Below are 24004 nucleotides of genomic sequence, written 5' to 3'. Positions count from 1 at the left end.
AACAGGCAGATCGACGAAGTACACTGCTGAGGGGAGCAGCGGGCGGGTCAGGAGAGGTCTGCCACACCATGTGGTCACCTCCGGGGCAGGTGGGATCAAACTCATGCGGAAGTGGCTTTAGCTTCTCAGTGCTGTACTATAACCCACTGCGCCACCAGGGATGCAGTTTTAGTGTTGTTACATTATAGACTTTGTCAGTGTTACTTCATTCAACTGTGCGCCACTTTGATTTTTCCTTTAGTCTTAAGTGCAGCAGAACTGTGTAAGACTATTCTTAAAAAGGGCTTCAGTTTTTTTCCCCTTGCCTCATCAGATATCAACTATAGATTACCTGCAGACACACTGCACTCATGGTTAGATTTTTCTCCTATTCCCACCATTCTGTAGAAATTAGAATTTTATTCCTGCTTTTCTTCTTTATTTTTAATGACAAGAAGACAAATCTACAAAGATTAGGAACCTTTCTAGTACTAAAGAAACAAAGATTTTACTAATGCACTTGCTAACCCATTCTTGACTACTAATGAATGAGAAGGGAATATATGAATATATTTCAAGTGTAATAAGCAATTACCTTTTTCAAGATTGTTAATGAAAATATTCTATCAAAATGATAATGAGACATATGGTAGATGGCTTACTCATTTCAAAATGTTGACTGAATACCTTTTTAAATGTTAGTTACTGGGCTTAGCAGTGAAATTGCCAAAGTGGCAGCATTTGCTTCTTTTCCTCAAGGCTTTCGCATGTGGTCAGGAGACAGACACACTGACTAATGTGATGAGGTGGATCCGTACGTCTCCTGGGGCGCATACCCAGCCCAGTGTGAACCAGGGTGAGGATAGTGGGAAGGCTGTGAGGAGGGTGGAATTCCTTCATTTGATAGAGGGGGCTGCGCGGATTTAGTTAGTGCCTCATCCTGGCTGCACAACGAGTGTCCTGCGAGCTCTCAGAGCCCCTGAGGTCTGGCCTTCCTGAGCTGGCGGGACAGCACATGGAAGTGGGCGCAGTGTCTGTTTTCACAAAAGCTCCCTGCCGTGCACTGATGCGGGTCACAGAGTGCTTTTCCCTGCCTGCTTGTCCACCAGAGAACACCGCCATGAGGATATTGACTTGAGTCAGTGCACTAGGCCATGTGCTTGCCTAGGAAAAGGGATGGAATTCTGGGAGTTCAAGGAGAAACTGGGAAACAGTAACTTCAGGTACAGCGTTTTTCTTTTTTACAGCTATGAGTAACACCCACTTATTCCTCTCCCCCAGTGTTATAAAAAGATAGTATGATAATTCCTTCTCCATTTAAATTGCCAGTATTTTTCTGATGCAGCATGTGTCTTAATTATGGCCATTTCTTATTAGTGGGCCATTTCTTATTAGAATGTTCTTTCAACTTAATACCTTCTCTGTCAGGCACAGTTCTAGGCTCTCATGAAGCCTGTGCACTCTTCATGGAGCAGTATTTGGGGAAGAAATCAAGAATTCTCTTTTTCACATGCAGAAATAGATATATTAGCTGTCCATGTGACAGTGGTAGATGGTTGGGTATGGAAGCCTGAAACCCAGTGAGCAGTCAGGGTCAGATCATTCTGCCTGTTCTGCTCCCCACTCTGGTGAATCCTCTCACCCCCACACTTCTGGCCAACATGCCAGTTCTTATATGCATAAATATATAAAATAAATCTTTTTTTTTAAACAGAGTAAAATATTTTTTTCATTTAAAAAAATTTCCAGGTAGATAATGTTAGTACTTTATGCCATAGGACACTAGTAGACCATTTTGAGAGAGTTGGCGCTCCAGAAGAAAAAGGCCTGGAATCCAGTCCAGTGGACACCTGGGTTTAGATACTGCAGGAAGGAGAAAGGAGCCTGTGAAGTGAAAGGGTAACAAGAGCATGTGTCGGGTTTCTAAGAAGTGTACTAACTAAATGACAACAAAGCACATTTTGAGTTTATCGAGATGCTGTTGACTTTGACAAGGGAAGATTCCATGGAATGATTGGTAAAGAGAAGAGCCCTTAATCCTGTTGTCTAGAGCAAAGCCAACTCATTATTGTCTTAGTAAATTTTTTTCTTATATAATGAGTGACAGTGAGCAATTCTAGCTATGTATTAAAAACTGGTGTAAAGGTTTCTGGTAAAAGTTATAAATGGTCTCATTTCCTCTTTGCAAAGCCTATTCATGCTTACACGAAAGTCTGCAGATGAGCAAGACTGACTGCTTGATCTTTGAGTTACCTCACAGGTTCGTGAACACACTGTAGGCTTGATATGGAACTAAGAGCAATGATGCTTGAAAAACACAGGTAGGTCGCTACCTGGTGTGTGTAGAAATTAGATGCTACTTGGACCGTTGTACTATGTTAGAGCTACTGGAAAGTACTTCAGTGGTAACAAGCTATATTCACGATGCTCATAAGGACACCCTGTTCTTTGCCCTTACTAGTAAGTCAGCTCGTCTTCCCATTCCACCAGTGCGGTACATGGTACACACTTTTTAATCTCGTTCAGTTTAAAAATACCATTTTGTCTCATTATTCTCCTTCTTAAAGCCTTCTGTGCTTCCTTCCTTATTGCCATCCTAGCCCAAATAATTCCATGATACTGCTGCTTCCTCCGCCACATTGCATTATTTGCTTTCTTATTTACAAAGCTGGTGCCATAGCGGGAGATTTTAATACTTCATAGAGAACATCACCCTACATATTTATTCCCACCCTACATATTTTTGTTGCCAAAATAGTGTTTTCAGATCACCATCCTTACCCTCTCCTGACCCAGCTTTGAGGGGAAAGAAATTATACTGGCTCCCCTTTTCACAATAAAGTTGATATGCCTGGCTGACCTTTCAACGACTGTCCCTTCACACTCGCCCCCTCCAGCCTTCCTTAGCTTCATTTCCTGTAACAATCCTTTCCACACCCATGTTCCAGGTAAACCAAGTTGATTGCTGTGCTTAACCACTTCCTGTGTTTTCTTGGATTTTAAATTTGTCTCACAGTATTCTCTTCTCCGAGATCCAGGGGACATTCTGGCTCCATGATAGTTTCCCTGTTTCTGCCCCCATCACTGTTCTCAAATATTAGGGGAGGGAAAGTGCAAAATTTACATTTCCTTAATTATAAAGGAAATACTGAGCAGAGGAAACTTATGTAGTCTGCGTGCCCCTAATCGTGCAGTCATGTGTGATGTTTCCTATTGTGGGCACTAAAGAGAATGAAAGATGAAGTTATGTATGGGGCATTTTGAAGGAGCATGGGAGGATTAACCGGCAGGATTTAACCCTTGTGACTGACCTGGGAAATGGCTTGAAACAATTTGTGTTTCAAGTTTTTTCATAATTAAAATGAGACATAGGCCCTCCCTGGTGGCACAGCGGGTTAAAGCACAACACTGAGAATCTAAAGCCGCTTCCAAATAAGTTCGATTCCCACCTGCCCTGGAGGTGACCACATGGTGCGGCAGACCTCTCCTGACCACCCGCTGCTCCCCTCAGCAGTGTACTTCATCGATCTGCCTGTTCTGCTCCCCACTCTGTCCCTGGTGAAGCCTCTCGTTGCCCCTGCTCCTCTGACCTGTACCCCAGTTCTGTATGCACAAATAAAAAAAGAGAGAGAGACATAAAGGTCTTTTCTGAACTTGAAATATGATACTGTTTATGAAAACCTTGAACAGTCCTAACACTGAGTGAGTGCTGCGTGAGTTGAGGTCCTTCTAGCTCTGCTCTGATACTAACACTGATAGTCTTTGATTGCTGAACTCTGAATTTCGGATTATTAATTTGAATGTAAAATCACCTAATCATCTATTTGGAGGTGAGTATAGCTAGATAATAATTGGAATTATTACTAGCTTATTTCTTTTTTTTACAAGATAAAATGTTGATTCAAAGGAGACACTAAAGCAAAATTTAATGTTGTGTAAAAATTTGCCAAACTATATCTACCACTTCAGAGAATATGCACGCATATTCTCCAGACTATTGAAGTCTTATGGTTTTTATGTTTGAGGCTAAATTTCCTATGTTCCTGCTTTGAACACTTTGATCCATTATTTAATATAGTTTAGCTCAGTTCACATAGGATAATTTCATATCTAATTAACTCATTCATCTTTTCTCTACTTTTAAGTATTCAAAGAAAAGTGTAGTTTGGGAAATGTATTTTTAAGACTTAGAACTATTCTACAAGAATCCTTTGCAGAACTGCTATTTCTGAGTCATGTTTTTTTATACATAATTTAGAAGGTAGATATAAGGGAGTTCTTTAAAAGCTTTGCCTCCAGCAGACAGAATGCTTGCTGATTCATAACATCACACACTATTGCCCTTGAGAGTAGGGGGTAAGTGCATTTCCCTGTGTTCTTTTTGTGTGAAGTTACAAAAGGACTTTTAATTACCTTGTGGTTGTGGACTATTTTCAGTACTCAAGAAGGGAGGAAGGGCTTGGATTTTTAAGGGTGATTGCCTCACAGAAGGTGGTTCCGCATGGAGGAGATGTTAAGGCCCAAGGACCTTTCAAGTATTTGCACTAAAACTGAGACTAGTTACTTGAATTCCACCATTGGAGAGGGTTTTGTTTCATTTCTATCTCTAGGATAGGGTGCACTGATAACAGATACAGACTATAGTTTGAGAGCATGGGTCATGGATATCTGAGAAGTTCAGCAGTAAGTCAGTTATCAAAGATCTGCTATCAAGCCATGTGTAATTTATGGGCCCAGAGAGTGAGGGGGAGTTGGGTTGAGACAAGCACAGAAAATAACAGGACAATTAACATCAGTGAGAGAGAGTGATGCTGTATCATTTTTTTTAATTTATTTTATTTATGCATACAAGAACTGGAGTGGAGATGTGTGGGGGGTAAGAGGATTCACCAGAGATAGAATAGGAAGCAGAACAGACAGATTGAACCACTGAAATACACTGCTGAGGGGAGCAGCAGAGAACAACAGAGTTTAGCTCCCTGACCTGGGATTGAATTCATGTCACAGTGGCAGTAGTTTGATAGTGCTGAGGCTTTAACGTTTGCATCACCAGGGAGGCTGTATACTCTATAATAATTTTTGATTCAAATGATGATAGAGAATTGATTGGTTTATTGATGAAGCATATTCAATTGCTAATACTTAAGGCCTTTAGTCAGTCTTGTGAGGCCCTGTTGGAAAACCCAGGCCCACTTGGCTCTGTCAAATAAGTCAACACTGTGTTACTGGAAGTTCATATGATAAAGTGTTGGTGTTCTTTTGGAATCAGTGTTAGGTTTACATCAGTTACTTCTCATACTGTATGATCCATAAATTGCCAGGTTTATAGATATTTATAGATGATATAAATACCATGAGCCAGAACATATGCATTAACTTAAGGGAAAAGTGCAAATCTTTATCTACTTGTATGTTTCCTACAAAAGGGTAAAGATGGATATTCTAACAAGATGTATATTATAAGAAAACAATGGAATTTGCTTTGTTTGGAAAGAGTCTAATTGGAGTAAGTCCTCAATGAGAAAGCTGATTTCATTTTTTTATTTTTTCTGGTGAGATAAAGAAGGTACAGTTGCTAGGGTTATTAATACCCTTTTTAGTGATTGACAATATAAAGTCAGTTATGCTATTCAAAAAAATAGACTAGTCAGAGAGGGCAATGATGCTCAACAGTTATGTGAAGAGCATTTTTTAAAATAATTTTATCTTTGACATGAGCAAACTTACTGAATTCCAGTATTTGGTATGTGTAGTTTGTATCACATTAGAAGAAGCACATCACAAGTTTTAAATGGAACTGTTCAATAAAACTTAGTAAAGTTATCTTAAACCGTGTCTATAATGTTAGCTGACAGATCGATCGTTAGCTTCCAGCACAGACTTTGGTTTCTCTGGGCAGATACACTGATCTCTGCGCTCTTCTCTATTTACAAGAGGAACGTGAGAGTTGTGGGCAAAGGGAGGCCAGGGCTTGAGGTTTTGCAAATCAAGACTAAAAGACTGCTTTTTTAGGTCTAAGTTTCTCATCTCAAAGTCCTTTGTTACTATTTCCCTCTTCATCTATCCTTTCTGATACTATCAGCCAGGATAAATATCTCTTCATCACTGAATTTCTATAGTGTTCATTCAGTAGCTTTCTGTGACAATTATAATCTTAACATGTTCTTTTTCGTTTTCTGCATAAAGTGTGAACTGGGAGTCTAGGACTTCTGTAGCTACTGGTAGTCCGCAGTAGTGTTTGCTGTGCACTAGGTAAAGAAAAAAATTTAAAAGTTAGTGAAGTAGTTATGGACCATCCGAATCAATATTGTAAGAGTTTATGTCTTATTCCCATTTCAAAAATTTAACACATTCCTGTAAGAATTAGGTCTGAGATGGTCTTTCCCCATGGCTTGTGTGTGAAAAGTCATACAGCCTCTTCAAGATCCATTGAATAGTAGACACTTAGATACAGAAGATTCTCCAAGAGATATGGTTCTTTCTTTCTTTTAGGTTAATTGCCACTTTGAGCACCTTCAGTCAGCTGTGACATTCAAGCAGTTCCCCAGGAAAATAATACATCTCTACCAAATTTTGCCTACAACTTGCAGCAGATTTATAGATTTCTGAAAGTTCAGCTTCAGAATTCTTTAACCAAGAATATTCCGAATGTGGAAATAGTAGTCATAATGTAGTGAATAGGAGGAAAATTAACATTTTGCTCTAAATATTTCACAATCATTTGATTGAGTAGCAAAAGTCTCTGTGCCATAGAGGCATTACAGAAACTAGAGATGCATTTGGATATCTGTTACAGATAGGACTTAATGAACCTTTGTAAAAGGTTTGAGGAATATTCTGTGCTAGGAAAGGATATCTGTGAGGTAAATTACCCAGTGTCAGTTCATGTTGAAATCAGAAATTTAAAGTCAAGGAAAATGAAGTTAAGATATTTTTTTCCATGAACTGAGGACTTGCCTTTAACCTGCCACAAACTCCAGAGTCCACATAGCCTCATCTTCTTTCTCTCAGAGCCCAAGTCCAGCACTACACACAGTTGTGTCACCAATATCTGACAGTCTGATATTCACACCTATAAACCATCCATTGAGGCTTTTCTTCCTTTTCTCTACTTTTGAAAATTTTTTCATATATTTATTACATATGCTTCACATCTGTTTTTTTTTTTAATTGGGGTGGGGTAGGGGAATCCTCTTGATAGTTCAGAAAATAAAAAAATGTATACCATTACAGTATGTGTAACGGTGTGGCAAAAATACAACTCAAAGGAAGAGTCCTGGCCAAGAACCTGTCTCAACTCTGTGTTTTTAGGGTTCACTCTGAATGACTTGTGATTGGATTGTGTATGATCTGTGGAGAAAGAAGGGTCAAAGATCACATCACCACTGTGGGCTTGAACAACTGGCAAATAGGTCTGCCATTCACGTGACTTGGAAGTACCCATGGATGATGTCACTGGGTTGGAGAGCTGGAAGCTAAGGTTCCATTTTGAGTCTGTTACATGCAATATGCCATTTTCCTACTCAGGTTGATGTGGTTAAGTAGACAGGTGGAGACTGAGTCTGGAGTTCTAGTGAGTGGTTAGATCTACAAATATATTTGTGAGTTATCAGAAAGTCAATATGTTTATGACCATGGACTTGCGGAAACAGGCAGTGATGTTGGTAGATTGAGAAGAGGGTTTAAGTCTATTGTTCATAAATGTTAACCATTCACTGGAGCACAAGTTCAGTTTCATGATGGAAATGAAAAAAGAATCAGTTTGTCTCACTAAAAGTTATTTTCACACATTGTGTGACCTGAGGTACATCATTAAAACAAGCTGTGATTGGCCAGGGGGAGGTAAACCTGGTTATAAAATGGCTACATGTGGCATGAGAACTGTTCTGTGTCTTGACTGGCGGTTGAGATACAAACCTACATAGAGGTTTCTCACTGGAACTTTGTAAACACTCAAGGGGTAACACACAGAACTGAGTTGTCCTAAGAGGAGTTACTCAAACTCAGTGTTCTAGTTGTGATATGATACCAGTTTTGTAAGCTGTATACAATAGGTATTTCTATTACTTCTTACAACAGCATGTGAAACCGAAGTTCTCTCAACTGAAATGTCCAACTTCAGGGAAAATCTTCATTTAAATCAAATTATGTAACTTTCATTAATGTTAACAACAAAGGTAATATATTCCAGATGTATATGAAAACAAAACATGGAACTTCAGTCGGAGCTCCTTATATGTAAAAAGAGCCAGTTGATTAAACTCTTTCAACTCAGTTTAGCACCCCATAGAACAGAGACCATAAATGTTTATGCATGGTCTTTATTTAGCTTTTCCACTGTTAGTGTGGGCACGTTTGGAAGTATGCCTTTCTAGGCTCACAAAATGATGCCAGACATCACCAAAGCTGGACACCTTTTAGTCTGAAAGCTTAGCTTCAAGGTTCATTAAAAATCAGTGTAAGGCCCTCCTTAGTGGTGCAGCGGGTTAAAGCACAACACTAAGAAGCTAAAGCCACTTCAGCATGAGTTTGATCCCTGCCCCAGAGGTGACCCCTATGGTGCAGCAGACCTCTCCTGACCTGCCCTCTGTACCCTTCAGTGTACTTCATCAGTCTGCCTGTTCTGCTCCCCACTCTGTCTCTGGTGAATCCTCTCACCACCCCTGCACCTCTGACCTGTACCCCAATTCTGTATGCATAAATAAATCTTAAAAAAAAAAATCAGTGTGGAAGAGGAATGAGCTCCTTTGTCGACATTTTTTTTTTCAAACAAAGCTGTTAAGCTATTAATATACTTGAAAACTGTCTCTTACAAAGAAAACATTTGGAAAACCCAAAAGTGATTCAAATACTTCCACTTAAAAATAAATGAAAGCTATTAATCTGGAGATATAAATATTTAAGGAACTTAAACAAGGGTTTTTGAAAGTTAATGTGGTTGCCAGTCTGAAAAGAGTGGAAAGACTTCTTGGCAATATGAGCCTGTTGGTACGAAAATAACAAACATATGCAATAGGACTTCAGTGTCAGAACACTGTCAATCAAGTCAGGCTTTTATAGATTAGGACTACTACAAACTTCCTATGAAAACAAAAGCCATCCTTTTTTAAAAGAAGAAAACCAAAACATTGCTCAGGATATAGTCATCCAGAACTGCATTCTGGGAATTTGAAATAACAGATTTATCTATGTAGAACTACTTACGACTGACCTCCATAAAGAAAAAAGACCAGATTGAATGAACTTAGTGACTAGTTAGCATCAGCCTCAAGAAAGCAAGAGCATCTTGATTTGCAACTGTGGAAGGTGCAATAAAGAAGTATACAGTTTTTATGTAAACTGAACTTTTTAGCCTTAGATTTTCTAACTTATTTTTGTAAACAAAAATGCCTAACAGGTTTCATTGGGCTGCCAATCTGATTAAACAACCTTCTGTTTCTCTTCTCAATAAGTAGCTGAGAAAATTAAAAAAAAAAAAAACCTTGAGTCATTTAATCTTCCCTTTAATCTGCACTTCACTGTCATTAAGTAATCACAATATGTGCAATTTCTGTTTTATTTTTAAGCTGGATAATGCAGACGAACAAGCAGCTCAGATCAGAAGGGAACTTGATGGCCGTTTGCAGTTGGCAGAGAAAATGGCAAAGGTAAATTATTAAATTCAATGTATTTGTTCCGTTTATTTCTTATGGAAGGTGATCGTTTGCTATTGAAAAAAAAAAATAAAGCAGAGAACCTGAAGTCAGGAGCAGGAATGGTGGTGGTTAGGGTGGGCCAGGTCTTAGTAGTATTTTTCCAGTTCTCAGTCCAGAAAACGTAAATAATCTTGACTTTTTTCTTTTTCCATACCTCTTGCCAAATTCACCAGGACATCTATTTGTAACTCTCTTCAAAGAGTTTTCAGAATCTGACAGTTGTACTCACCCTCTTCTTCCACTCTGGTCTGGTTGTCATTGCATCTCATTAGGATAACACTTCTGTCCCTTTGGCTAGCTTCCCTGACCTCTATCTGTGCCCATTGTCACAGTAGCTAGTATTTTACTGACAACCCAGTTTCGGTTCCTCATATTACAATGAGCAAAACAGAAGTTTGTACTGCAGCCTGTAAATCCTGCATAATCTTGTCTTTGCTGCCCCTCTGAACTAGTCCTCTGTTCAGCTTCCCCCTTGCTCAGTCCTCGCCAGCTGCCTGGCTTCCTTGTTCTTCCTGCCATGGGGTCTCTGCCCAAGTTATTCTCCTGGCCATTGATGATTTCCCGCTGATTTTCACATGCTGACTTCCTTTATTCATCAGGGTTCTCTAGAGAAATAGAACCAAAATAGATAGATAATCTCCTACTGAACCTGTGACTCTGAACATAGATCTAAACGTATATTAGATACAACATAGGTATGATTTTATGTGTACACATATGTGTTTGTCTATCCATCTACATATATAGCGGTATGTCTCTGTGTATATATGTTTAGCCAATAAGACAGAGGTGAAATTAGGAGGGGGCAGTAAGTAAATTTATCTGCTCTGTGGGTTCATAGTATTATTACAGAGCAACACTGCAACAAGATTGGAGGGCAAGGGGTGAGGAGAGAGAGAATGGGCAGCATGGAGAAGCATCCAGTGTGAATTGGTATATGTCGCTGACTTTGTCTTCATAGACAGCGGTGTTAGAGCTACTAAGAGCTGTGCTGTACAGAGGGCTGAATTAGAACATTTAAGTCATGTTTTATAGGAGTGATTCACAGCTAAACTGGGGAATAACCCAATTTCTGACTCTGTCCTAATTTAAAACAACAAATTTTACACATACACCTGTCTATGTACAATTTGCTCTGTTTCCAAGAAAGAAGCAGCACAAGCAGGCTCAATAAAGTTGATGAACTACTATCAATACATCACCAAGCAGTAAAACAGCTGCTTTATTTTCTCCCCTGCAGAAAAAAATTCTAGTGTAGCCTGTTGTCTGAAAAGTTTGAAAATGTAGAGAAAACAGTTAATTTTCAGATTCCTGATATCCTCCATGAAAATGATAAGGAATGAAATGTTTTAACTTAATGCTGAATAGAGATTTTTTTTCATAAGCTATGTGGGTCTAACCCCAAGTGGCCATAGGGCCATCATTTTGTTACTTACAGTCCTGCATTCCTACACAAGGTCAGAACTGCCCTTCATTAACCTCTCGGTCAGTCATATGAGCCAAACCTTACTAGGTGCCTTTCAAATCAATCAAGAATAAAAAGCTTGATCACCCTGAGAAGAGTGTGCTTCCCCTGGTATGACCGGGAATGACTAGGGGGCTGATGACGGTTGCATAAATTTACCCCCCGACTCATACATTCTGAGTATGATTGGAACACCCAGGAAGCCGAGGACCAATGTATGACCAGGGACCCCAGAAGCTGATCAGAGAAACAGCTTGTTGATAAAATTGAAACCCTGACTGGAGAATGAGGCCGAACCTTACAGTCCTGAGTCATCAAGCAGATGAGAAAGACCTGGAGGGCAGATTCACACTCCCTCATACTATAGATTATAGATCCGCCCTTCCCCTTTTCCTTTTTCCTACTTCTTCCTACAACTGATGCTGTATGATTATTCTACCAATGAAAAGGCCAGGATCTTGCTCTTTAACAGCGTCCTGCATTATGTAGCCTGCTCCACAGACTGCTGTTTCTTTATCAGTGTGGTGTTGCCCCTTGCAACAAGCTAATGCTGTTTTCCACTAAACAGCACCTTCCTGTTTTATATAAAATAGTAGTGTATCCAAACTTTCCAACATGTACTCTTTTTTTTGCCATTTGTTTTGCTAAAATATAATTTCTAAAAAGACCAAATTATGACTCAGATACAAAATAAATACAGTAAAGATTTCATTCAATGCCTACTTAATGAGCAAGCTAATTAGCTGTGAAAATTAATCCAGAGAGCATTTGAAAGTTGGTTGTTTTTAGGCAAAGTTAAAAATAAGATTCATGGGCCCTCCCTGGTGGTGCAGCGGGTTGAAGCACTGCACTAAGAAACTTCAACCACTACCGCATGAGTTCGATCCCGCCTGCCCAGGAGGAGATCCACATGGCGAGGCAGACCTCTCCTGACCCGTCCACTGCTCCCCTCAGCAGTGTACTTCCTTGATCTGCCTGTTCTGCTCCCCACTCTGTCCTTGGTGAATCTCACCCTCCGCATCTCTGGCCTGTACCCCAGTTATGTATGAATAAATAATTTTTTTAAAAGATTTATTTATTTGTGCATACAGAACTGGGGTATAGGCCAAAGGCTCAGGGGTGGTGAGAGGATTCACCAGAGACAGTGTTGGGAGCAGAACTGGCAGCTGGACGAAGTACACTGCTGAGGGGAGCAGCGGGCGGGTGAGGAAAGGTCTGCCGCGCCATGTGGTCACCTCCGGGGCAGGCGGGAATCGAACTCATGCGGAAGCAGCTTTAGATTCTCAGTACTGTGCTTTAACCCGCTGCGCCACCAGGGAGGGCCAATAAATAAATCTTTAAAAAAAAAAAAAAAGTAAGATTCATGGATTAGATCTAATAGTGGTTAATTTACAGTAAGGATTTAAACTGTAATTCTTGTTGACATTACTGGACACAAGAGATGTACATCATTTGCTTCTTTTCCAGAGAAAATTCTATAAGGTAACGTGTAACTTCATTGTCTGAATTTTTAACCAGTTGAACTAAAGATATTTCCTCAGCTAGTCCTCAAACAGCCTTCAGCCTTAGAGGACCAAAAACTTTATGACTTATTAAATTAATGATGATAGCATTCACAAGCACAAAAATCAACCATATCACAGCAAATAGAAATGGTCACTCATATTTCCATGTGCTGGGTGCCTGTTAATCTTCACAATGACAGATTTAAAAATTCACAGATACAAAAATCTATTTTTATTGTTATGTGCCTATATTGAAAGTATCCCTAAGCATCTTTCCCCCAAAAGGAGACCAAGGTACCCTGTAATTGAGTAGCTACCTGTTTTTCCTGAGGATGCAGACAACTACTGGGATAGGCCCCCTTTACCCAAAAACAGAACATTACTCTTTGGTGTGCTATGGTAGATTGATTTTGGGTTCTGCAAATGCTGTCATCAGTAATTAATTTTTTAAAAAGATGTATTCATTTATGTATACAGAACCAAGGTACAGGCCAGAGGTGCAGGGGTGGTGAGAGGATTCACCAGGGACAGAGTGGGGAGTAAAACAAGCAGATCAACGAGGTACACTGCTGAGGGGAGCAGCGGGCGAGACAGGAGAGGTCTGCCACGCCATATGGGTCACCTCCGTGGTGGGCATCAAACTCTCACTGAAGCAGCCAAGGCCAGCTTGCAGTGCTGTGCCCTAATGCAATGAGCCACCAGGGAGGGCCCTGTCATCATTAATTTAAGTTTTGAAAATTCTAGATGCCAACTATAACCTACTAAATCAGACATTCTCCTTTCCATAATGGGAGAAACTGTATTTTGGAAATTTTCATTAAAACGATAGCAAAATGTTAAAAAAAAAAAAAAGATACCAAAGAATGTTCCTTGGTAAAGTTAATTATGACTGTAGATATGAAATCTTCCTATGATATTAAATTTAATATCAGTTACACGTGAAGAATATTTGAGACATGTGAAGGTTATCGTGGGAGCAGAAGGAAAGCCAGAGCCCTGAGACCCGGCTGATTCAGGAGGTGGCGCCTGGTGTCTTTCTGACGCGGATGTGAGCTGGGAAAAGTTCAGACACTACAGAACAGCAGCGGCAGCATGTTTTAACACTGGAGAAGTGGCTTGCTTTGGTTGTGTTTGAGTATAGCAAAGAAAACAGTGTTCAGGCATCAATCTTTAGTGTATTGGGCAATCGTTGGAAAGATGGTGGCTTGCGGCTTCCATCCCCACCCCTGTGCGTGGTCCTCAATAATGCAGCACTGCCATTGAGAAGCTGCGTGGGTAGGAGCTGAACACTGGGTTATCCAAGATAAATGAAAAAGCCCTGCCTGGTGGCACAGCAGGTTAAAGCACAGCACTAAGAAGCTAAGGCCACTTCAGCATGAGATGAGTGCCTCACAGGGAAGTGACCCACATGGCATAGCAGACCTCTCCTGACTTGCCCGCTGCTCCCCTCAGCAGTGTATTTTGTCAATTGCCTGTTCTGCCCCTCAGTCTATCTCTGGTGAATCCTCTCACCACCCCTGCACCTGTACCCAGTTCTGTAATGCATAAATAAACACATCTTAAAAAAAAAAATAAGCCCTTGTGAGGAAACCTCATCTGCTGTTCATGGAAATATAAATGTTTATAATCTTTAAAGGCAATTTAGCAATATCTCACCATCTATTACCAGTATTTGGAAAGAGCTTTAAATTGAGTGGAAGAGACAGAAATCTGATTGCAGAGATGTAAGAATTGAACTGACATGCTCAGGTACTTCAGAAAGTCAGCAACCTCAAAATTTATTATTGTTAACTCTCCTTATTTAGAACTTTCTGAATTGAAGTACTTTGAAAGCTTTAGTAAAAAAAATGAATTTGTGGCTTTAAGGAGTCTTATTAGCACATACGTTTGTGTGGCATTAAAATTAATTATAGAAGTAAGACCATATTGCTATTTAATGTTAGTTGTTTTAAACTTTGAATGCTTATTAATAAAAAAAATCCTTCTAGCAACATGCATCTGTGGGTAAAACATATTAAGATGTTTGTTTTTTAATAAATAAAGCAAAATATACTGTGCATTTTTATTATAGACCAGTTACCCCAAGAATTTCAGAGCTAATTCATTCGTCCATATGCTATATTCATCGATACACTCAAACTACATACTTCTATATTTTCTATTTTTCTCTTAAGTAAATACCTTAACAAAAATAACGTTATAGAGCCTTTCTGGTAGTGCATGGGTTAAAGTCTCAACAGTACCAAGCTATGACCACCCACTGAAGTGCATGAATTCATTTGCTTGCCTGAGAGCTGACCCAGATGGTGAAGCAGACCTATCCTGTGTTGCTGGCTGCTCCCCTAAACAGTGTATTTCAGTCAATCTGCCTGTTCTGGTCCCTACTCTGTCTCTGGTGAATGCTGTCAGCCTGCACTTCTGGTCTGTACCCCACTTCTTGTATTCATAAATATATAAAATAAATCCTTTAAAACAAAATAAGGTTAATGTGACTATGGAAAACTGTTTGGAGGTTCCTCAAACTGCTAAACATTGAGCTTCCCTACGACCCAGCAATCCCACTCCTAGGTATCTACCCAAAAGACACAAAAACACTGATTCAAAAATATAGCTGCACCCCCATGTGTATTGCTGCTTTATTCACAATTGGAAAGACATGGAAACAGCCCAACTGCCCAAAAATGGATGACCAGATTAAAAAGATGTGGTACATATACACAATGGAATATTACTCAGCAACCAAAAAAAAAGAAACACATGTCTTTTGCAGCAACTTGGATGGAGCTGGAAAAGATCGTGCTTAGTGAAATAGAACAGAAAGAAAAGGAAAAAATACTGCATGGTTTCTCTCATAGCAGGAATAATAGGCGAGAAAATAATGATAATGATGGGCAGCTATATACCAGAGACATTTTGTGGGGGTGGAGCAGGGAATGGGTTCAAAAACAGTGGGGGGAGGGAAATGCACTGGACTGTGGTGATGGGAAACCCAAGGGGGTTGCAACTGAGATGGAAAAATGCACAAAAATATGTAAAAATAAACTATTATAAAATAAAAATAAGGTTAGTGTGAAATGTATATTTTATACCATAATGGTCCTCAGGTATATACAGCACTTTTTGATGGAATCAAAACTGCCAAACTCAGGAACTCCTAAAATTTAAAGAGTAATGTCTCAGTTATAAGCAAAGCATTCTGCCCTGACTTCTAACTTCTAAGCTGGTAAAGTATATATATATATATATATATATATATATATATATATATATATGTAGTATAATTATGATAATAGTGAAATGTTATTGTGTGTAACACTGGCATTTTAAAAATTATTTTCAAGGAAAGAAAATTCCCCAGATTTGTAGCCAAAGAAATGGAGACAATGTACATAGAAGAGCTGCGTTCTTCAGTGAACCTGCTAATGGCCAATTTGGAAAGTCTTCCAGTTTCGAGAGGTGGTCCAGAATTTAAATTACAGAAATTAAAACGTTCACAGAATTCTGCATTTTTGGACATGGGAGATGAGAATGAGATTCAGCTGTCCAAGTCCGACGTGGTGCTGTCATTCACCCTCGAGGTAAGTGCATCTCCCAGCTGCTTTCCCGCAGCAGAAGGGTCTGCAGAATCTCTCCTGCTGACCTTCCTGGCAACTGATCAGCTGTAAGGCCGTGTAAAAGATTTTGAGGGAGTTAGATTTGTTCTACTATTGCTAGACAGCCAGACTGAATTCAAATCCATGCAGTTTTCCCTTTAAATATCACAGCAGTGTTAGGATTAAATAATAATATTATAATAATTTTGAGGCAGGTCGTCTTTATCTGCTAGGCTAGGCAAGTGTAATTTATGGCTAAGGCAAGCACCAAAATAACTTAGATGGAACAGGATTTAAATGTTTAATTAAATTCATTGAATTTTCTGAAGTTTGGGAATGACTTTCAGGCATTTCCTTATTAGCTTTTTTTCTTCATCTATTAATATGTCACCTATGAGATTATCTTTCTAGATAGAAAGAAATCACATAAAGCAGCTATAATGCAATGTTTTGTGTACCTATTGATGATAATTCTTCCTTCAAGTCTTACATTCTTGGGTACAGTAAATGTTTTATAAATGACAGGCTTTCAAAATTGTGTTGATCGAGACTGCAGACTTTGATGGTTTTTTAATAGACAACAACTAGATAGTTGTATTGACAAGTGACAGCCACCTGTTGATGCTTTTCACAGTTACATTTAGTGTCTGCTGATCTTAGTATAGGGGCACGCCAGGTGAGTAGCCACTGGCTACAACACACACAGACACTAATAGCATCAAACTTACGTTCACAGCTCCCTCAGCAATTGCATTAAAGCTTATCGCTCCATCTTTGTTTTGTTCTGTCTTGGTTCCATGCTGTCTGAGTTTGCTGGTTGAGAAAGAAAAGTACCTGGAGTCGTAGGTGTTTCAAAGTTTTTCATTTAAAATTGAAGTGCTAAATCCTTGTCCCTCTCCCCAACACCCCCCCCCCCGACCATTAAAGTTGTATATGAACAACATCAAGTATAACTTTTTTTTAATACATTTGGCATTTATATTCAATGCTAAAAGTAATTTGTAAGGCAAATGGTTTTTGTTACATATCCACCATTATCTTCTAACATTCCAAACAGAAACAGTTAAGACATTTTCTCTCTATTTAGCAGTCTTAAACAATTGTGATAATTAGCTTCTGACGAATGATGTTTTTCCCCTTTGAAAACAAAATTACACTTGTGAGTCACTGTTGAAGTGAAACTGTGAATTGCAATTCTGTACTTCATTAACAGGGCTGTTAACTATAAACGATGTTAGGTGGAGAGTGAGTTAAAACTTCATTTTGCAGGGTATGAGATGATCACGTTAGGAGATTGTTGATGTCCTCTCTAGCTGTGGCTATCTGAGACAGCTATTTTCCTGCCAAAGCAAACTGGGAATCTGTTCCTGGTATCTACATTATATAAAGTGGGAGTTATGTGTTCAGCGACAAAATAAAATCACATGAAGTGCAAACTCTACACACTTGTTTGTGTATAGGATGCTGAGAGAATAGACCAGATTCCCCTCTAGCACCAGGACCTGTGACCTTAGCCCAGAGACCTTAGTCCTAGCCTGTTCCTCAAGTCTTCTTCCTCTGAATGCAGCCTAAGAGCACTTCAGAAGGCAAGCACCAGGCCAATCCCAGGATCTTGGGATCCTCAGATTTGAGTTGGTCCAGTGAAGAAAGAAGTCTTGTCCAGTATCTGAAGTCTGCAATGATGGGAAGAGGACAAGCTTGGGAAGCTGGTCAAATTTTATCTTTCTGAAAATACTGCCTCTCCTCCCTTCTCCCACCAACCCTAGACCCTTCCCAAGCCCCCAGTTTGCACAGCCATTACCATCAAACATCTTATGCAGATCCTACCGTGTTTGCTATTAATTATTTGAATTTCTCTGCTTAGAATGGATGCTATAGGAAAATAAGCTTGTTTTGTTTTGTTTTGTTTTGTTTGTTTATTAAAGTATGAAAAGAGCCTTAAACAGTGCCTGGCATGCAGTTGACTCCATAAATATTTATTGAATTAGGGACTTTGATGGTATCAAAGGGAGCAGTTAGCCACACGAGGTCTCTTTAATTATGTCTGCTTCAGAGGGAATAATAAAGCAAAAGACAAACTAGTGCACAAAATGCTAAGTCATTTATGGCATTTGAAAATAAAAAAATTAAATTTAAAAAATCAACTAATTATAGCAACACTTGTTTCCCTGTGAAGTTAAGGGTGTGAGTGGGGAGGGTGATGGTGTCAGTGTCCTGGGCACAGTGGATTTGGATGCAGACTGGTCTCACTACTGAAAGTTGGCACCTCCCTGCCTGCCTCTGTGTCTGGTGTCTGTGTGCCCCCGCCCTTCACCACATGCCCAGCAAGGTTTTCTCACAACTGCATATTATGTATGCCAGCGCTCCTTAACTCTGTCAGCATTGAGGAGCATATTGTCTAGTTTCATGTTTTTTTTAAGAGTCCGCCCCTCTTTTTGCATCTAGAATAACTGTCCGTCTATCCTTATATTTCATCTGTCACAAGGAAATTTGGGAAAAGAAGACAAAGCAGGTCACTTTTCATTTTTGTAGTTTCCTGATCAGTTTTGCTGATGGTGGCAACAGCTAGAATTACAATAGTTGAAGGTCCACGGAATTCTTGGCTCTCCGTGGCTGAGACAAGCTGTGTTCGCTTTTCACTCCTTTCAGACATCTAGTCTGTAAACTGTTGTTCTGTTGCTATGTATGGATTCGCAACAGAAGTTGATCCATCTTTTGGAAGCAGTCGTAGTGCAGGATGAGACATTCCCTGCACAGATGGGAGCATTGTTTTGAGGAGCAGAGTGGGGTTTCACAACTTGCGTGTTCTCGGAGGGCCTGTTTACAGTAGCTTGCAGCAGAGGTGACAGAAATTGTGTCAAGCAGATGCTTCTTTTCTTCTCTTGCACGTTGGCTATGACACACGCCACAGGAGGAGGCAGAGTGCTGGAGCCGAGTTGCCTGTGTGGTCACTGTCTTGGCCTCCCCCATGCTACCCAGTCCTGTTGTCTCGTGCATGTTAAGTGACCTTCCAAAAACTTTATCACAGAATAAAGCCATTAATTAGAATCATGGTGGTGAGCTCCCGGGTAGCCGGCTTTTTATGGGTAGAGTGAAAGATTTCATTTTTCTCACACTCTGGTTACTTTTATTTGAAGAAGTTTCCAATCAAATTCAATATTACCTACAAACTTGATTCAACGTGTACAACTGCTTTTGTTTATTTTCCTTAAACAAGAGTTAGTGCTTCATGCCACCTTCCTCGAGTATTAGAGCAGCTGTGAAAGACACTATTGACATCACATTAATTTTCTTAGTCTGTTTTCAGTTAAATCTTGATTTTTCTTACTAAGGAGGTATGAATGACACTTTGAAAAGATGACAGGAAAATGGCTTTGAAGTCGACCTTAACTTTTTAGTGATTAATTGCCTAAATGTTTTTATGAAAAAATGAAGGCAACAACAGTGTGCATTTGTGTTTACAAACATAACCCTTGCATTGTGCAGTGCTGGAAGAATAATCCTATTTAAGTTGGTTTGTTTCTTTGAGACGTATAGTCTCAAGATTTATATCACAAGTCTATGAGAAAGTAGGAAGTTTAATGTATAAAATAAGTAATAAATGTAGAAGCTGTTTGGTGGGTATTTTATAACTACATAGCATGAATGTTATTAATCTTGTTTAATCAAAATCAGCATGAATCAAAGAAATGTACATATATAGGAAATATGCATATATAAAGTCCTATTGAATATGTGTGAGAAATTAAATTTTGTGAATTTAGGAGAACGTCTTGATGTAAACTTTTGGTAGTAAAAGACCAGCAAATAATATCCTTATTTTATGTGTGTTTCCAGTGAGAACGTTAGGTTAAGATATTATAGAATTTGCAGCCTTTTATATAAACATAAGAAACACAACTTTTTCCTTCCCCCCACAAGTTATAGATAAGCTAATAACAATCTATCTAGCCTCCCTGTGTACTGCCTTAAATTAGGACATGACTCAGTGGATAAGAAAGTTATCTTTTCAGCTAGTTACTCTCTTCAGTAGCAAGTTAAGGTTTTCCATAGTTGGTTTGGCAATAAGATCTACAATGGCCATAGTTACTTTATAGTGTTTTTTTTAAAATTCTATTTATACTAGATTAAAACTGTCACTAAGTTAAAATTGAATAGTTATATTTTCTCAAATTCTTTCATAAATACTCCTAAACAGCTAATCAAAATAAGGCAAGAGAAAGACAAATTATTTACATGTGGAATATCGAGAAACCAGACAGAGGATCAGCTAAAGCTAAACTAAGGAATAACCCTAGAAAGCTGACTATGGATCTGTGGCTCCCAGAAGTGGAGGCATGGGAGAGGGCTGCAGGGCAGGGTAGGCGAGATGCACAACAGACTGGTGTGGACTGTGGGTGTTGTGGGTGCGGCATGGTAACACCTGAAAGGGGAGAGCTGATCGATTTAAACCACAAATAGCAATGTCAACTGGAGTTACCTTAAAAAAAAAAAAAAAAGGTCAGGCCTCCCTGACAGTGTAAGGGGTTAAATCTCAGCACTATGAAACTACTTGTAGCCATTGTAGCTCAAGTTTGATCCCCGGCCAGGGAGCTGACCCACAAGGAGCAGCAGATCTCTCTTGTCCCAACCACTGCTCCCCACAGTGGTGTATTTCAGTCCATCTGCCTGTTCTGCTCCCCACGCTGCCTCTGGTGAATCTTCTTACCCTCTGCACTTCTGGCCCAGACCCCAGTTCTCACATGCATAAATAAATAAATCCTAAAAAAAAAAAAATAAAGTCATATAGGATGTAACTATAGAAAACTTTGGACAGTATCACATATTGATACCAATGAATTGGTTTGATGATGACAATATCACCCAGAAATGTTGCCACAGGACTTTATGTGGAACTCAGTGTACACTCCTTTTAGAGCACCCACTGGCTTTTCATTCGTAATCCTGCTTTATTTCATACAGACTTGCCGTAATTTACAGATCTAAATGTAAATGTCGCTTCATTTACTAGGGCTTATAGGTAGAGGCTTTCACCTTACTTTGAGAGCTGGCAGCAGACAGTGATACCAGACTTCCTCAAAATGTCATTTACTTTACCCTGCATGAAAAGTGGTGAATTACAAAGCAGGCAGATAATTTCATCCATTGGTCCTTACAGCTGCACTTGCTGCTTCTGTCGTTATACGTGGCTAAATGCTGTCAGCTTGACATGGCATTGTAAACTTTTTCTGTCTTTAGATTGTCATCATGGAAGTACAAGGTCTGAAATCAGTCGCTCCCAATCGAATTGTTTACTGTACAATGGAAGTAGAAGGAGGAGAAAAGCTGCAGACAGACCAGGCGGAAGCTTCAAGGCCACAGTAAGTCATTTGAACAAAAAAGCATTTTTATTTTCCTCACAAAGAAAAATGCTCTCTTCATAGGCAGCATGTTGTGTCCCGATTTCTGTGACCGGCTGCAAGGAAGAAAGACAGGAGGCAGAAAGGCTGAGCAAGTAGAGTTTATTGCTCCTGGGCAGCAGCTGTGGGGTCCGCAGCTACTGCCAATGCTATAGAGGGAAAGGTCTCTCATATAGATTCTAGGTTCAAATTCTAAAGGGGTGACTCATCCTGTGCCCCCTGATGTGAGGCCCAGTTCATTATAGCCCTTGTCTAGTCCCACCAGTATCTCCGGATGCGAGACCCAGTTAATTATCACCCTTGGATGCGAGGCCCAGTTGATTATCGCCCTAATCTAGTCCCCCTGGTAGTTGTTGTGTTACCGCCCCCCCTGGTCGCCCCCAACACAGCATTGTGTGAGCTTGCACTCTGAAATTGGTATTTGACTGGCATCGACTCAACCCTGGTAAAAGCAGTGTGTACTTTCTGGGTAAAAAAATGTTACCATTCGAAGTGAAGCAGGGTCCTGGTCTAGCGCCACCAAAACCCAGCAGGCTCATGTGACACTAATTATCAGACAGTAAAATCGTGGTCATTTATCAAGAAGCATGTGTTATCCCGGGTCATTGAAAAGGAGCATATGATGTGACTTTACTTCTTAGAACTGTGCTAAGGGCTTGTGCGCTGCTCTATGTTACTTCTCTGCTGGCAGTTAGGTAGATTCCGTGGATTCTGGTCTTAACTTTGAATCCTTATTGACCAGACTGGACCTTGAGCTCCAGGCAATGACTGTTGTGCAGAATCAGAGACGGTCAAGTGCTCTTCACGGGCAGTTTTATATCTCAGATTTGGGGAATAAGTTGAAGTTTGGAAGGTGTTTCCTTTAACAGATTCAAACTTGGGAACTGTCTTGTCTCCAGTAGGAACAAAACAGCCTGCCTGAGCATTCAAATAAAACTTGCCTGGTTGTCATTGGTATATTGCATTTGTGTGGGGCGGACAGCGGGGGGGGGGGGCAGGGGGGGGGGGGGGGCAGGCAGGAAGCCGAGCCGGAGGGCAGGGCAGCAGACACCCCAGGCCACAAGGCAGAGGGGTTGAGGTCACTCACTTCCTGTCTTCAGTTCTAAGTGTTACTTGGAAAGGTGTCTTAGGAAAGCAAAACAGGAACTTGTGGGAATCCTAAACTCAAGTCTTTCTCTAGACTTGGTATGAGCAGGGTTGTCGTGCTGTGGAAGAAGAGGCAGCATCTCAGAGTAGCAGTTTCTCCTCAGCCTTCCTGCTGCATCCTCATAACAAGGGCGGACCCACCTCATGTCTCGTATAAGGACCCTAGTCACGCCATGCAGCTCCATGAACACACCCAAGCCCGAAGATTCCCCCAACAGCCACACTCCCACATACCATCAGTTTAGGGATGAGGACTAAACGTGAATTTTGGGGAGGATACAACATCACCCCAGCAGAGTCCATGTGTCCTTGAAGGAGCATGCTGCCCTGGTCTTTGCTACAGGGTGTCTGAGAAAGGTTTATTCAGGTAGAACCGCTGTGGCGTAAAATTCTTCCATTGCAATGTTGGTGAGGTCTAGTGCATTCATACCAACTTGTGTCATGTCATCATAATTCGGTTTCAAAGCACATCACGTCCAAAAGTTGTCTCATATCCATTTGCAATTTATTCCTTTTCTCAGTACCAGGAAGCCATTCATGCTTTCTAATTCTATAATTTTTTTTCTGCATTTATGTCAATGAAATCATGGAGTTTTTAGTCTTTTGTACCTGCCTTTTTTCACTCACTATAATTTCTATCAGAACTTGTAATTGATACTTAAATATCTGGCTAGGCAAACTACAGTTCCTATGAAGTGTTAATAGTAACACTGACTTTTTTCTTACTAATAGTGTAACAGTGAAATTTTCATAGGGTGTTTCTTGCTTTATTTCTAACATACCTTAATGTATTCAGAAAGATTTTGATATTAAAAGACATGTTCATGAGCAATTAAATGATTTAAAATGCTTGGAAGGAAGAGAAAAACCATTAAGTAAGCCTCCAGTACTATTTTTCTTACTCTTTCTACAAGAAAATTTGGCTAACACAGCTTCTCCTGTTTCTTTGTAAGAAGCAAGTTGAATTTTAAAATGAATTAAGGTTTGCATGTATTGTATGCTGGGGCAGATTCCCTTAAAATTGGACCTCCTGAATGCTGGCCAACTGCAGCTTTTCAGCAGTGAGATTGCTTTTATTTCAGTCATCTTGCACCATAGGAAAGAGATTCATCTCCTCCAACATCATAGTGAATTATGCCTCAGACACGTTTGCTAAATTTTATTGCTTCAGCAGTTTGTGCTTTGTTGGAGATCAATTCATCCTTCTGTCTAATACTAATTA

General features: G+C 39.9%; 1 protein-coding gene across 4 annotated transcripts in view; it reads left to right on the top strand.

Annotated features, from left to right (window-relative positions):
- CADPS2 (Ca++-dependent secretion activator 2) overlaps positions 1–24004 on the top strand; it is a 392026-nt gene that overhangs the window by 151905 nt on the left and 216117 nt on the right. For all 4 annotated transcript variants that reach the window (XM_004676989.2, XM_004676986.2, XM_004676984.2 and 1 more), the window contains exons 4-6: positions 9546–9626; positions 15986–16222; positions 21476–21597. In XM_004676989.2, coding sequence (XP_004677046.1) covers positions 9546–9626; positions 15986–16222; positions 21476–21597 — 440 coding nt within the window. The remainder of the gene's footprint in view (positions 1–9545; positions 9627–15985; positions 16223–21475; positions 21598–24004) is intronic.

Source organism: Condylura cristata, unplaced genomic scaffold, assembly GCF_000260355.1.
Source record: "Condylura cristata isolate star-nosed mole 26May11 unplaced genomic scaffold, ConCri1.0 scaffold00005, whole genome shotgun sequence".
Lineage (NCBI taxonomy): Eukaryota > Metazoa > Chordata > Mammalia > Eulipotyphla > Talpidae > Condylura > Condylura cristata.
Note: the sequence above shows the minus strand (reverse complement) of the source record. Positions and strands in the feature narration are given on the sequence as shown.